The sequence below is a fragment of the Dendrobates tinctorius genome, unplaced genomic scaffold, assembly GCF_039654945.1.
Source record: "Dendrobates tinctorius isolate UK_male_01 unplaced genomic scaffold, ASM3965494v1 ptg000249l, whole genome shotgun sequence".
NCBI lineage: Eukaryota > Metazoa > Chordata > Amphibia > Anura > Dendrobatidae > Dendrobates > Dendrobates tinctorius.
The window spans coordinates 5,073,408-5,086,281 of NW_027361916.1; the positions used below are offsets into that span (position 1 = coordinate 5,073,408).

The 12,874-nt window shown below is 47.9% G+C and overlaps 1 protein-coding gene across 1 annotated transcript in view; it reads right to left on the reverse strand.

Annotated features, from left to right (window-relative positions):
- LOC141063346 (uncharacterized) overlaps positions 1-12,874 on the reverse strand; it is a 30,742-nt gene that overhangs the window by 16,203 nt on the left and 1,665 nt on the right. Inside the window, exons 2-5 of the mRNA XM_073557390.1 lie at positions 7,415-7,594; positions 7,208-7,331; positions 7,027-7,124; positions 6,738-6,828 (exon numbers count right to left, since the gene is read on the reverse strand). Coding sequence (XP_073413491.1) covers positions 6,738-6,828; positions 7,027-7,124; positions 7,208-7,331; positions 7,415-7,594 — 493 coding nt within the window. The remainder of the gene's footprint in view (positions 1-6,737; positions 6,829-7,026; positions 7,125-7,207; positions 7,332-7,414; positions 7,595-12,874) is intronic.

The window sequence follows — 12,874 nt, forward strand, 5'->3', positions numbered from 1 at the left end:
AGAAAAGATTGTACAAGATAGAAGAACAAATTGCCCCTCTGTGTCCACCACCACCCGGTGACACTTAAATTGAGTCCTGGAGTGAATCAATATACTAACCCCCCTAGAGTATTGGGAATGAGTAGAGTGAAAGCCCGCCTGTACCCATCTCTTATCCAGGATTCCCAGCGTCTCCTGTGTGAGATGCGTCTCCTGCAAACAAACAACCACCGGCTTCTGGTCCGTTATGAAGGAGAATATGGCCTGTCGTTTTACCGGCGACTTTAACCCCCTGATATTCCAACTAAGTATCTTAAAGTCAGCCATTATCGTACCATAGCATATTGCCTACCATCTCCCCCCCGGCCGTACCATAGCCAATATTGAAATGTACAAGTATGCCAAAGGACATTTTGAACCTAATCCCTCCCCCCTCCCCCCAAAGAACACCCTCCAACAATTCCTTGGGCTGAACCAAGGGTGCAACAAGTAAGGGTGCTGTCGAACCCTTCCACCCCATTCAGCAGGCGCTTCAGTTCCTTTTCACTACCCGCATTTGACAGGATATAACCCCACAGCACTTTGCATTTTTCCTTATCCGTATTCAGACCAAGGCCCCATAAGGACCACAAATTCTTAAAAAACAGCATATAACAGAGTAATATAAGAATAAACAAAAATATAACTTCTTAGGCAGTCCATTGCCTCAGGACCGCAGACTTCAACCGCAAGGCTCCATAATAACTGAGCGAGCCAAGATACCATCAGCCACATTCCTGCTCCTTCCCCTCCTTCCTCAACTGTCACTCGTTAAGGTCCAACCAGTCCACGGCTTCCCTGGGGTCCAGAAAAAAGTGGGTTTTATTCCAGGCCTCAACACGCAGTTTAGCCGGGAAAAACATGGAGTACTTGACGCCACAGGCTCTCAGACGCTTCTTGATGTCTGTGAACTTCGCTCTCATCTTCTGAACTTCCGGCGAAAAGTCCGGGTAAAAGGAGACTCTGGATCCTTCTATTGTAAGGTCAGGGTGTTCTCTTGAGTATCTAAGGATAACGTCTCTATCTCTATAATGGAGGATTTTAGCCAGCACAGGTCTTGGTGGATGACCGGGGGGGGCCCGAGTCGGGACTCTGTGTGCTCTTTCCACTGCATATAGGTGTGTTAGATTGTCCTCACCTACTTTTTCCTTAAGCCATGTTTCAATGAAGGCAGTAGGATTCTTTCCCTCACAGCGCTCTGGCATGCCCACAATACGAACATTATTCCTTCTGGATCTATTTTCAAGGTTGTCAGTTTTAGCCCAGACAGCTGCCATGTCCTTCTTGAGCTCTGTACAATGCTGTCCTGAGTCAGAGGCCGAATTCTCCACAGCACCCATACGTTTTTCCAGCTGGCTTGTTCTGTCTCTAACACTGTGCAGTTCATGTCGCACAGTCTGCATGGACTCCTGCAGAAAGCCCAGTTGTGTCAGGACATGTGAGATCACAGTCCCACAGTGCACCACTGCCAGAATTACATCTTTGTTGGTGGGCTCGTCTGGAACTTGTAGTTGCAAGGCTGTGAGGTGCTGTTTATTTCTTTCCACCAGATCACTCCAGCTAGGCTCAGCTCCCTTCCCCCCCTGCACTCTGGCATGGGTAGCCTCCTCCTCCTCCCCCATTCCCGGGCTCATGTCCTCTGCCACAGTCTCCTGGTCCATATCAGAATCCTGGAGAGACTCCTGCTCTGCCTCGGCCGTGCGGGCAAAGCGCTGCAGCCTGGCCGCCACTGCCCTGTTCCTAGCTGCGCTGTCTTCTGCGGCCTCCTCTAAGGCACGCGCTGCGGCAGCGGCGCCATCTTGGCTCCCCGCTCCGGCCTCTCCTGCCACCCTTCTCTGACCTCTTTTCCCCATATCCTGGGGTGAAGCAGCGATCTCCGGTGCCCCGCGGTGTCTACCGTCTCCGGTGCAGCCTCCAGGGGTTATACTAGCCGTGCTGTGGGGACAGAACGGCTGAATTAAGCAGGTATATGCGGGAGCTCAGCGGGCACACGTCTTCCTCACATGCCGCTCAGGCCACGCCCCCCCCCAGACCTCTTCTAATGCATCCCATGACCCTATTTTTTCCATGTCTGATTTCCCCAGCAGTTTCCCATTTAGTAAGTAATTGTAGCATCTGTTTCTCCTTCCCATGTGCATAACCTTACACTTATCTGTGTTAAACCTCATTTGCCATTTTTCAGCCCGATTCTCCAATTTACTCAAATCTGTCTGTAGTTGCAAACTGTCCTCCTTTGTGTTAACTACCTTACATAGTTTTGCATCATCTGCAAATACTGATATTTTACTGTGTAAGCCATCCACTAGATCATTAATAAATATATTAAATAGTAGGGGGCCCAATACAGACCCCTGTGGTACCCCACTAGTGACCCTGGCCCAATCTGAGTGTGCCCCATTAATAACCACTCTTTGTTTTCTATCACTAAGCCAGCAACCTACCCATCTACACACATTTTCCCCTAGCCCAAGATTTCTCATCTTACTTACCAATCTTTTATGTGGGACAGTGTCAAATGCTTTAGAGAAGTCAAGATAAATGACATCCAATGATTCTGCTTGGTCCATTTGAGAGCTTACATCCTCATAGAAGCTGATCAGGTTAGTCTGACAGGAGCGATGCTTCATAAATCCATGTTGATATGGAGTTAAACATTTATTAACATTGAGATATTCCATAATGGTATCCCTTAGAAACCCTTCAAAAATTTTACCCACAACAGATGTTAAGCTTACCGGCCTATAGTTTTCAGGTTCCCTTTTACACCCCTTTTTGAATATTGGTACCACATTTGCTTGCCGCCAATCAAAAGGAACAGACCCTGTTTCTATAGAGTCTTTAAATATAAGGAATAGAGGCCTGTCTATCACATTACTTAGCTCCCTTAATCCCCGAGGGTGAATGCCATCAGGGCCTGGTGATTTGACAATTTTAATCTTACTAAGGCGGTTCTGCACTTCTTCCTGGGTTAGGCAGGTAATACTTAATGGGGAGTTTACATTATCACTCTGCATTTCCTCTGGCAAATCCTTTTCCTGTGTGAACACTGTTGAGAAAAAAGTATTTAAAACATTTGCTTTTCCCATACCGCTCTCTATGATTTCACCCTCATTGTTCTTTAAAGGGCCGACACCATCAATTTTAATCATTTTACTGTCTATATAATTAAAGAATAGTTTGGGGTTTGTTTTACTTTCCTTAGCAATGAGTCTCTCAGTTTCCACTTTTGCTAAATGTATTTGTTTTTTACACATTTTATTTTTTTCTCTATAACTTTTTAATGCTTCTTCATGGCCTTCTTGTTTTAGCTTCCTAAATGCCTTGTTCTTGTTATTTATTGCCCTTTTTACATCCTTATTTAGCCACATTGGTGTTCTCCTGTTCCTAGCCCTTTTATTTCTGTACGGTATGGCTAGCTCGCAGTGGGTGTGTAAAACTGATTTAAATATTTCCCATTTATTTTCTGTGCTCCTATTTTTGAGGACATTGTCCCAATCAATTTGGCGAAGGTCCTATCTAAGCTCATCAAACTTTGCTTTCCTGAAATCCAGCGTTTTTGTAACCCCCTTCCAGGGCACCTTACTGAAGGACAAGTGGAATTGTATTAATTTGTGCTCACTGTTCCCTAGGTGCCCATTGTGATGTACAATGTCTACAAGATATGATGTTTTCGGTTGGAACTTTCCAGAAAAATCCGGCATTCTATGACATTGAAAACTGCCAGCCTGGCAGTGGGGCTGCAGCCCCCTCTCTTCCCCTTCTGAGTTACATGGTACACTGTAGTAGTTTCCCTTCCCCCCAAGTGCTATAAACCAGGACACTTCCTGTCACACCATTTGGCTTCTCTCAGCCTCAACTGAAAGAAAAAAAAAAAGTTCGGGAAAAGGGTCTTTGTCTGAAATCAAGGTTAGAAGTAAACCTTTAAGAGCCTGCCCTGCGAAAACCGTACAAAGTAGAGATATGAAAATCATCTTTTGGTAATCTGAGCGGTCCCAGCTCCGCTACAGTGTCACTTCCGCAGTTCTAACATGTCCAGACCCTGAGATATGATTTGCTCCCAAATGGACGGTCATATCGCATAGATGTTTGATGTTTTCTTGATGGGCTCATTATGCTGGGAAACATGATACCACTGATGAGTCCATACCAGCTTCTCCCATAAAGTTATAGCTAATCTAAGTTTTGTAGCCAAATTATAACTTGGATGAGAGAGGTGGGATTAACCCAGAATGCACCTCTCCGTGATGTCACATCGCAGAGTCTATAAGGCATTCCCTTGGCAAAACCAGCAGAGGAGGGCTCCAATCCTCGTGCTGACAAGAACTCCAGATGAGTGGAGATGTGTGGGTCCGCCTTCTTTCTCCTCCGCATGGTTTTGCCTAAAGAGCCATGAACAACCGTGAGTGTACTTTCTATGTTCATCCATCTTTTATTTTATATTTGTAACTGTACATAATTAATGTCTCAACTTTATAGCAACTTATCTGTAATCACTGTCCTCTTTCGGAAAATAAATGATTTGATATTTAGTCTGCCTCCATGCTCTAAGAATCGAACTATACGCCTTTGATAGATAATCGCTACTAATTCAAGGGGTTTGCCACGGACCCTCTTAATTTAACACTGTGAATTAAGTAACTGTGTCTGGTGGCAGCACGTTGTGTATGGCTATTGCGGCTTGCTGGCAGTACAGAAGGGTCTTATATTGCTGAATGAGGGGCTGCTGCCACAGCATTGATAATTCCCTTACTGCAGAAGCCTAATTGCCGGTTCACAACAGGCAGCCCGTCCGGCAACCAATTATCCTAGGTGCAGTTCCCTGACTGACCTGAGGGTAAGGGGGGCGCCGGAGAGCTGCGAGTTCCGAAGTGGAACTGAGGAAGTGGGATGTACACCCAAAATACTCCCCTGCGGCAAATTGTAGAGAGAGATTAGCTTGCTGGATATTTTTGGTCACATGGTGCCAGTGGTGGGATAACTAAGATAAGCCCCCACTGTGCCTGTGATAGCCGTGTGCCGGCAGTGTGTCTCGTCCCTCCGTCCGCTGATACACCCGTGTCAGTGGTGGGACTGTGACATAGTGGTGACACAGGGTCCGCTGTCCGTCGCGTTTTGGTGGCAGCGGGACCCCCGTCAGTCGCCGTATCGGACGAGCAGCGGTGGGCTGTTTGTCACATATTGGTGGCAGCGGTGGGATAACTACCGCTGTTCATCACATATTGGTGGCAGAGCGGTGGGATAATCCTAGAGCATTAGTGATTTGGTTTGAGCAATCATTCCTCTCACTAAAAACCTACACGGTTCCTGCGGGAATCCTGCATCATAGGTTTTGGAGAACAGACTCAGTGGTTACTAGTCCTGAGACATTAGTGTGTACTTGCAAGTATCCCCTCCCGTTTCTTTGTTTTTCTTTTCTATCTTTTATTTGGCAACCATGGCGCAGATGAGAGTGGAGTGGTATCAGCAGCAGAAAAAGGACACCCTTACTGGGTTATGCACGTACTGAGGCATAGACGCCGCAGGCGGAACCAAAGATCAAATGATTGCGGGTCTAGTGCAGCTGGACAACGACCAGAATCCAGCGGGCGCAGACGTTGGCCCAAGTGGCAATGGGGCTGCAGCAGAGGCTCCACTCATGAGCGCTGGCCCCACATTCAATCAGAGCACGCTGGACCCCTACCTGCAAGAGGCCTTGGACGCGCTCCCTGCCGAAGACAGTGAGGCACGGGGGAGGCTGATCCAGCAATATCGGCAGGAGGCCCAAGCCGAGCGCCAGGCCCAGGCTGAGAGAGCCGAGCGAGAGGCGGAGAGAGCTGAGCGCCAAGCTGAGGCTCAGAGAGCCCATGAGCTGGAGATGCTCCGACAAGGGGGGCATACCCCCACAGCCCGAAGCGGTGAGCCCAGCAGCGTCCAGACTCCTAAACCCCAGCCAGAGCATTTTCCCGTGATGGAAAAGGACGGGGACTTGGACACGTTTCTGCGAGCCTTTGAGAAAGCCTGCAGACAGTACCGACTGCCCGAAGACCAATGGGCCAGGTACTTGACCCCAGGGCTAAAAGGCAAAGCTCTGGAGGCGTTTGCTTCTCTTCCGCAAGCGCATGATGATGACTATCGCGCCATAAAGGAGGCGCTGATCGCCAAATATCGGCTGACACCTGAGGTATACCGAAAGAAGTTCCGACACCTCCAATGTGGCCCACATGATAGCTACAGTGATGTAGTGCAAGGACTCAGGACCCACTTTGACCAGTGGATCCACGGATTGTCGGTTTGAATCCTTTGAGCAGCTACGGGACCTGATGATCAAAGACCAGTTCCTGCATCTCTGCCCAACGGTGGGCTGTTCGTCACATATTGGTGGCAGCGGTGGGATAACTACCGCTGTTCATCACATCCATCGACTCGTACTTCTGTTATTCTATCTGGCCTGTTGCTTAAAATTAAGTCCAGAAGGGCCGTCCCTCTAGTTGGGCCCTGCACAAGTGGTGACAGATAATTATCCTTGGACACTGACAGAAATTGGTTTCCTTTCTGAGATACGCAGGTTTCAGTTTCCCAGTTTATTTCATTTGAACAGTTTTGGATGGCGGAGAATTTTGTGGTCTAGAGGCAAAATGGTGATCATGGTAATACGGCCGGACTACACCACCGATAAAGCAGCCACAGCCGGTGACTGAGAGGAATCTGTGACTTCTCTGCATTCAGTGGTTACTACTCACCTGGGTAGTCATATGTGGGAATTTCCTCTTTACACCACTCATCATCTCTCACATAGGTCTCTGTAGTATTAATATGGGTCAGATCTTCACCCTGAAACAAATATTGTAAAAGTCACCAACAGATGGAGAAGTCCCATCTATGATCAGCTCTAATCCTGCCATCTCCACCGTTCTCATTACACAAGTATAAAACATATAATACTGGTGGATAAAACAAGACTGAGCACAAGACCTTCACAGCCGTCTACACATCATAGGGGAGATCTCCTGACACCTTCTCTCCATCTACCTGATGTTCCTGAGGAGCACTGGGATCTTCTTGCTTACAGTCCTGTGGAAAAAGAGGACGGGGACATCTCTCTGGTGTTGTCCTCTTACTGGATAGATCTGGAGGAAACACATACAGGGACTGAATTCATTCTCTACATACAGATAATTATAGGCCGTGTGTATTTAGTCCAGTCTATTACCTGGAGATGTGAGGGGCTGGCGAACCTCCATTATGACATTCTTGTACAGATCTCTGTGTCCTTCTAAATACTCCCACTCCTCCAAGGAGAAATAGACAGCGACATCCTGACACCTTATAGGAACCTGACACATACAATGATACCGTCATCCCCCCGATCCCTTCATAGTGTTACTGTGTAATGTCCCAGCATTCCCAGCAGTGTCACCTCTCCAGTCAGCAGCTCAATCATCTTGTAGAGGAGTTCTAGGATCTTCTGGTCATTGATGTCCTCATGGGTCAGGGGGTGAGATGGAGGCCCCGTGATTGGGCTCAGTGGTCGTCCCCATCCCTCAGACACAGGGTCCTGACAGCGATCACTAGAGGTCTTCCTCACCACTGTGTAATCCTGGTTATGGAGAGACACATTAATAAATCTCACTCCAGACATTTCCAGAGTCCTCACCTCTCCAGTTCTGTCCATCTGTTATTCCCATAGATAAGAATGATGTAATGTGACGTCATCAGAATCTCTCACCTCTCCAGTGAGACGGAAGAGGATCTCTAGGGTGAGGTGTAACATCCTCTCCGCCATCTTGTCTCTGTCCATATCCATCCTTTATGGGTAAATCAGGAAAACTCTCTTTTGTAGAAGATCTTCACTGAGAGGATCCAATATTGTAGAGACCTGAATGAGAAGATGATCCAATGTAACATCATAAGAATCCTGTGTAATAATACAATTACTGGAGATAATAAGGGAAACATATGAGGAGATTTATTATTTTACAGGGTTTAGTTTTCTTCCCTGACATCTACTAATAAAACCTATATATTTAGGCCACAGACAACAAGCAGTTTCCTCCTCGGAGTCGGCAGCTGAACACGTTCCTCATAGACTCATCTTCCATAACGCTAATTCTCGTCTCATTACCGACACTGGAATCGGCATCAGCAATACTGCAGGAGATATTCATTACACACGACATGAGAAATAACTCCTTCATGATGAGGACGACATCTTCATCTTCTACTGCGGCTCTAGAAATAGATTTGGCCAGAGTCGGTCACTGCCTCCATCCCCGCCGGCCGTCTATATGAAGGTTTCCCGTCTTCCCCGCACTGGAATCTTCTATCACGTTAGATCTTAGCTCTGAGTCACACACAGAAGTTTGAGGCTTTTAGAGAAGATTTTTAGTTTCCACAATCAGCGCGGACAGAAATGATCTGATCCCAAAGTCTCCATGTACAGTGATTTATGGGGTTTATTTCTGGCCTTAGGCTTTCCCATATTACAGGAAAAACTCCAGAAAAAGCCGATATTAACACCTTTCCTACATTAGACGTACTATTCCGTCCATGTGACCTGGGACCTAAGTCCCAAGGACGGAATAGTACGTCTAGCACGATCAGCTGCGCTCACGGGGGGAATGCAGCTGATCGTGGCCGGGTGTCAGCTGATTATCACAGCTGACACCCGACACTATGTGTCAGGGGCGGTCACGGACCGCCCCCGACACGTTAACTCCTGGCACACTGCGATCAAACACGATCGCAGTGTACCGGGGGTTTAGGGAAGCATCGGCAAGGAGGCTCCCTCCGTGCTTCCCTGAGACCCCCACAGCAGCGCGATGTGCAGCACTGCTGCGGGGGTCTCCTTCCCTGCAGGTCCCCGAATCCAAATTGGTGGCGGGGACCTTCGGGGGCCTGCAGGGAGGCGGCTTCCTCATGGCTGCAAAGCGCCAGCATGAGGAAGCCTGCAGCACTGCCTGTGACAGATCGCTGATCTTTCACAGCGATCTGTGATGTGATAGATCTGCGATCTGTCACATGACAGTTATGTCCTCCCTGGGACAATGTAATAAAGTTTAAAAAAAAAGTGTAAAAATAATTTATAAAAAAAAAAAAAAAAAAAAAAATCGCTAAATAAATTTAAAAAATATATATATATATTCCCTAATAAATTCATTTTTTTAAAAAAATAAATAAATAAAAGTACACATATTTGGTATCGCTGCATCCGTAACGATCCGCCCTATAAAACTGTCCCACTAATTAACCCCTTTATTGAACCTCTTAAAAAATAAAAAACGAAGCAAAAAATAATGCTTTATCATCATACTGCCGAACAAAAAGTGAAATAACGCGCAATCAAAAAGACGGATATAAATAACCATGGTACCGCTGAAAACGTCATCTTGTCCCGCAAAAAACGAGCCACCATACAGCATCATCAGCGAAAAAATAAAAAAGTTATAGCTCACAGAATAATTATTTTTTATATAAAATTGTTTTCAGTGCATAAAAGCGCCAAAACATAAAAAAAGACAAAAATGAGGTATCACTGTAACCGTACTGACACGAAGAATAAAACTGCTTTATCAATTTTACCGCACGCAGAACAGTGTAAACGCACCCCCCAAAAGAAATTCATGAAACGCTGGTTTTTGTTCATTCTGCGTCCCACAAATCGGAATAAAAAGCGATCAAAAAATGTCACAAGCCCGAAAATGGTACCAATAAAAACGTCAACTCGTCTCGCAAAAAATAAGATCTCACATGACTCTGTGGGTCAAAATATGGAAAAATTATAGCTCTCAATATGTGGTGATGCAAAAACTATTTTTACAATAAAAAGCATCTTTTAGCATGCGACAGTCGCCAAACATAAAAACCTGCCATAAATAGTAAATCAAACCCCCCGTTATCACCCCCTTAGTTAGGGAAAAATAATAAAATAAAAAATAAAAATATTTCCATTTTCCCATTAGGGCTAGGGTTAGAGTTAGAAATGGGGGGTTTCCACTGTTTTGGCACATCAGGGGCTTTCCAAACGCGACATGGCGTCCGATCTCAATTCCAGCCAAAAAGGTCAAATGGCGCTGCTTCCCTTCCGAGCTCTGCCATGCGCCCAAATAGTGGTTTACCCCCACGTATTGTACTCAAGACGAATTGCACAATAACTATTGGGGTCCTGTTGCTCTTGGGAAAATAACAATTGGGGGTAAAAAGATCATTTTTGTCGAAAAAAAACAGGATTTTTGGGTTGCTTACCGTAAAATCTGTTTCTTGGAGCCTTCATTGGGGGACACAGAGACCATGGGTGTATGCTGCTGCCACTAGGAGGCTGACACTATGCAAAAAAAGGTTAGCTCCTCCTCCGCAGTGTACACCCCACCGACCGGCAGGGAATTTCCTCAGTTAGTGAGAAAGCAGTAGGAGAAGTAACAGAACAGATTGAGAACAGAACAAACAACTCAACTGTAACCAATCAACCAAAGTAAGAACAGGAGTTGTAGAACATGGGAGGGTGCTGTGTCCCCCAATAAAGGCTCCGAGAAACAGATTTTACGGTAAGCAACCCAAAAATCCTGTTTTCTCGTTCGCCTTATTGGGGGACACAGAGACCATGGGACGTCCCAAAGCAGTCCCTGGGGTGGGAAACAAACTTCCATCAGGCCAGTGGACTCACCACCGCTGCCTGCAGAATCCTCCTACCTAGGCTGGCATCCACCGAAGCGTAGGTGTGGACCTTGTAGAATTTCACAAACGTGTGAACCGATGACCAGGTTGCAGCTTTGCAAAGCTGCAGCGTGGAGGCTCTGTGTCGTACCGCCCAGGAAGCACCAACTGCCCGGGTAGAGTGCGCTCTGATCCCCGGAGGGGCCACTCGATGCTTAACCCGGTAGGCCTCCAAAATTGCCGATCTGATCCAGCGAGCAATAGTAGCCTTGGAGGCCGGGTGACCTTTCTGCGCCCCATCTGGAATGATGAAAAGAGAGTCTGTCTTCCGCAAGGAAGTCGTCCTAGACAGATAGATTCTCATCGCCCTGACCAGATCCAGCTTGTTCAGGGACCGCTCCCGAGGGTGAGTAGGACTTGGACAGAAGGACGGCAGAACAATATCCTCATTGAGGTGAAAGGAGGACACCACCTTCGGAAGAAAAGAGGGCGGAGGCCGTAGAACTACCTTGTCCTGGTGAAGTACCAAGAAAGGAGAGCGGCAAGAAAGAGCCGCTAATTCCGACACGCGCCGGATGGAAGTGATGGCCACCCGGAAAGCTACCTTCCAAGAAAAGAGAGAAAGGGAAACATCCCTGAGAGGTTCAAAAGGAGAACCTTGCAGAACCTCAAGAACCAAATTAAGATCCCATGGATCCACGGGCGCTTGGTACGGAGGAGCCGTGTGAGCCACGCCCTGAAGAAAGGTTTTGACCTGAGGGCGGGAGGCCAACATCTTCTGAAATAAAATGGACAGCGCCGAAACTTGACCCTTCAAGGAACTGAGAGCAAGCCCCGCATCCAGCCCTGCCTGAAGAAACGCCAGAACGGAAGGGAGCGAAAAGCACATGGGCGCGATGTTATTGGCCTCACACCAAGTGAAATAGGCCTCCCAAGTACGGTAGTAAATCTTGGAAGACGATGGCTTCCTGGCTCGGATCATGGTATGAATTACTCGACCGGAGAATCCTGCTCGTTTCAAAACCTCGGTCTCAACAGCCACGCCGTTAAATTGAGCGGCCGAGAATTGGGGTGGCAAAACGGGCCTTGAGACAGCAGATCTGCCCTGTCTGGAAGCTTCCAGGGGGCGTCCGCGAGAAGGTTGACAATGTCCGCGAACCAAGACCTTCTGGGCCAATTCGGGGCGATGAGAATGACTGGAATTCCTTCTGCTTTGATCTTCTTCAACAGCTTGGGAAATAGGGGCAGGGGAGGGAACAGGTAGGGGAGCTCGAACTGCAACCAAGGAATGGCCAGAGCGTCGGCGCCCACTGCGAGAGGATCTCGAGCCCTGGATACAAACTGTGGGACTTTCCTGTTGAGGTGAGAGGCTAGCAGATCTACATCCGGGGTCCCCCAACGACGGCAAAGCTGAAGAAACACCTCCGGATGTAGGGACCACTCTCCTGCCGCGAGACCCTCGCGGCTGAGAAAATCGGCGGCCCAGTTGTCCACGCCGGGAATGTGTACCGCGGAGATTGTCGGTACCGAAATCTCTGCCCACTGAAGGATCTTGGACACTTCTGCCAGGGCTGAGGCACTCCGTGTTCCTCCTTGGCGGTTGACATATGCCACCGCTGTGGCATTGTCTGTCTGAATGCGGATAGGCAGGCCCCTGAGGAGCCTCTCCCAGTGGACGAGAGCCAGATAAATTGCTTGTATCTCTGGGACGTTGATCGGCAGGGCTGATTCCTGAGTCGACCAACGACCCTGAACAGTGTGATTGCGGAACACTGCCCCCCATCTGAGGAGGCTGGCATCCGTTGTTACAATCTGCCAGTGAATGGGAAGAAAAGACCGCCCCAAGAGGATGAGAGATGACGTCAACCACCAGTTGAGAGACCGCTTGATCCGGCATGAAAGACGAACAGGGTGATCCAGGGACAGAGCAGACCTGTTCCTCCTTGACAGAATGGCGTGTTGGAGAGGTCTGGCATGAAATTGGGCAAAGGGAACTGCCTCTATCGCCGCCACCATCTTTCCCAGGACCCTCATGGTTGTTCGGAGGGACGGATATCGTGTGGTCTGCAGCGATCGTACATCCTGCTGCAGGGAGAGAATCTTCTCTCGTGGGAGAAAGACCCTTGACCGACGAGTGTCGAACAGTAGGCCCAGAAACACAAGGCGTTGAGAAGGAACCAGACAGGACTTTTTCCTGTTGACGATCCACCCGAAATTGGAAAGAGTG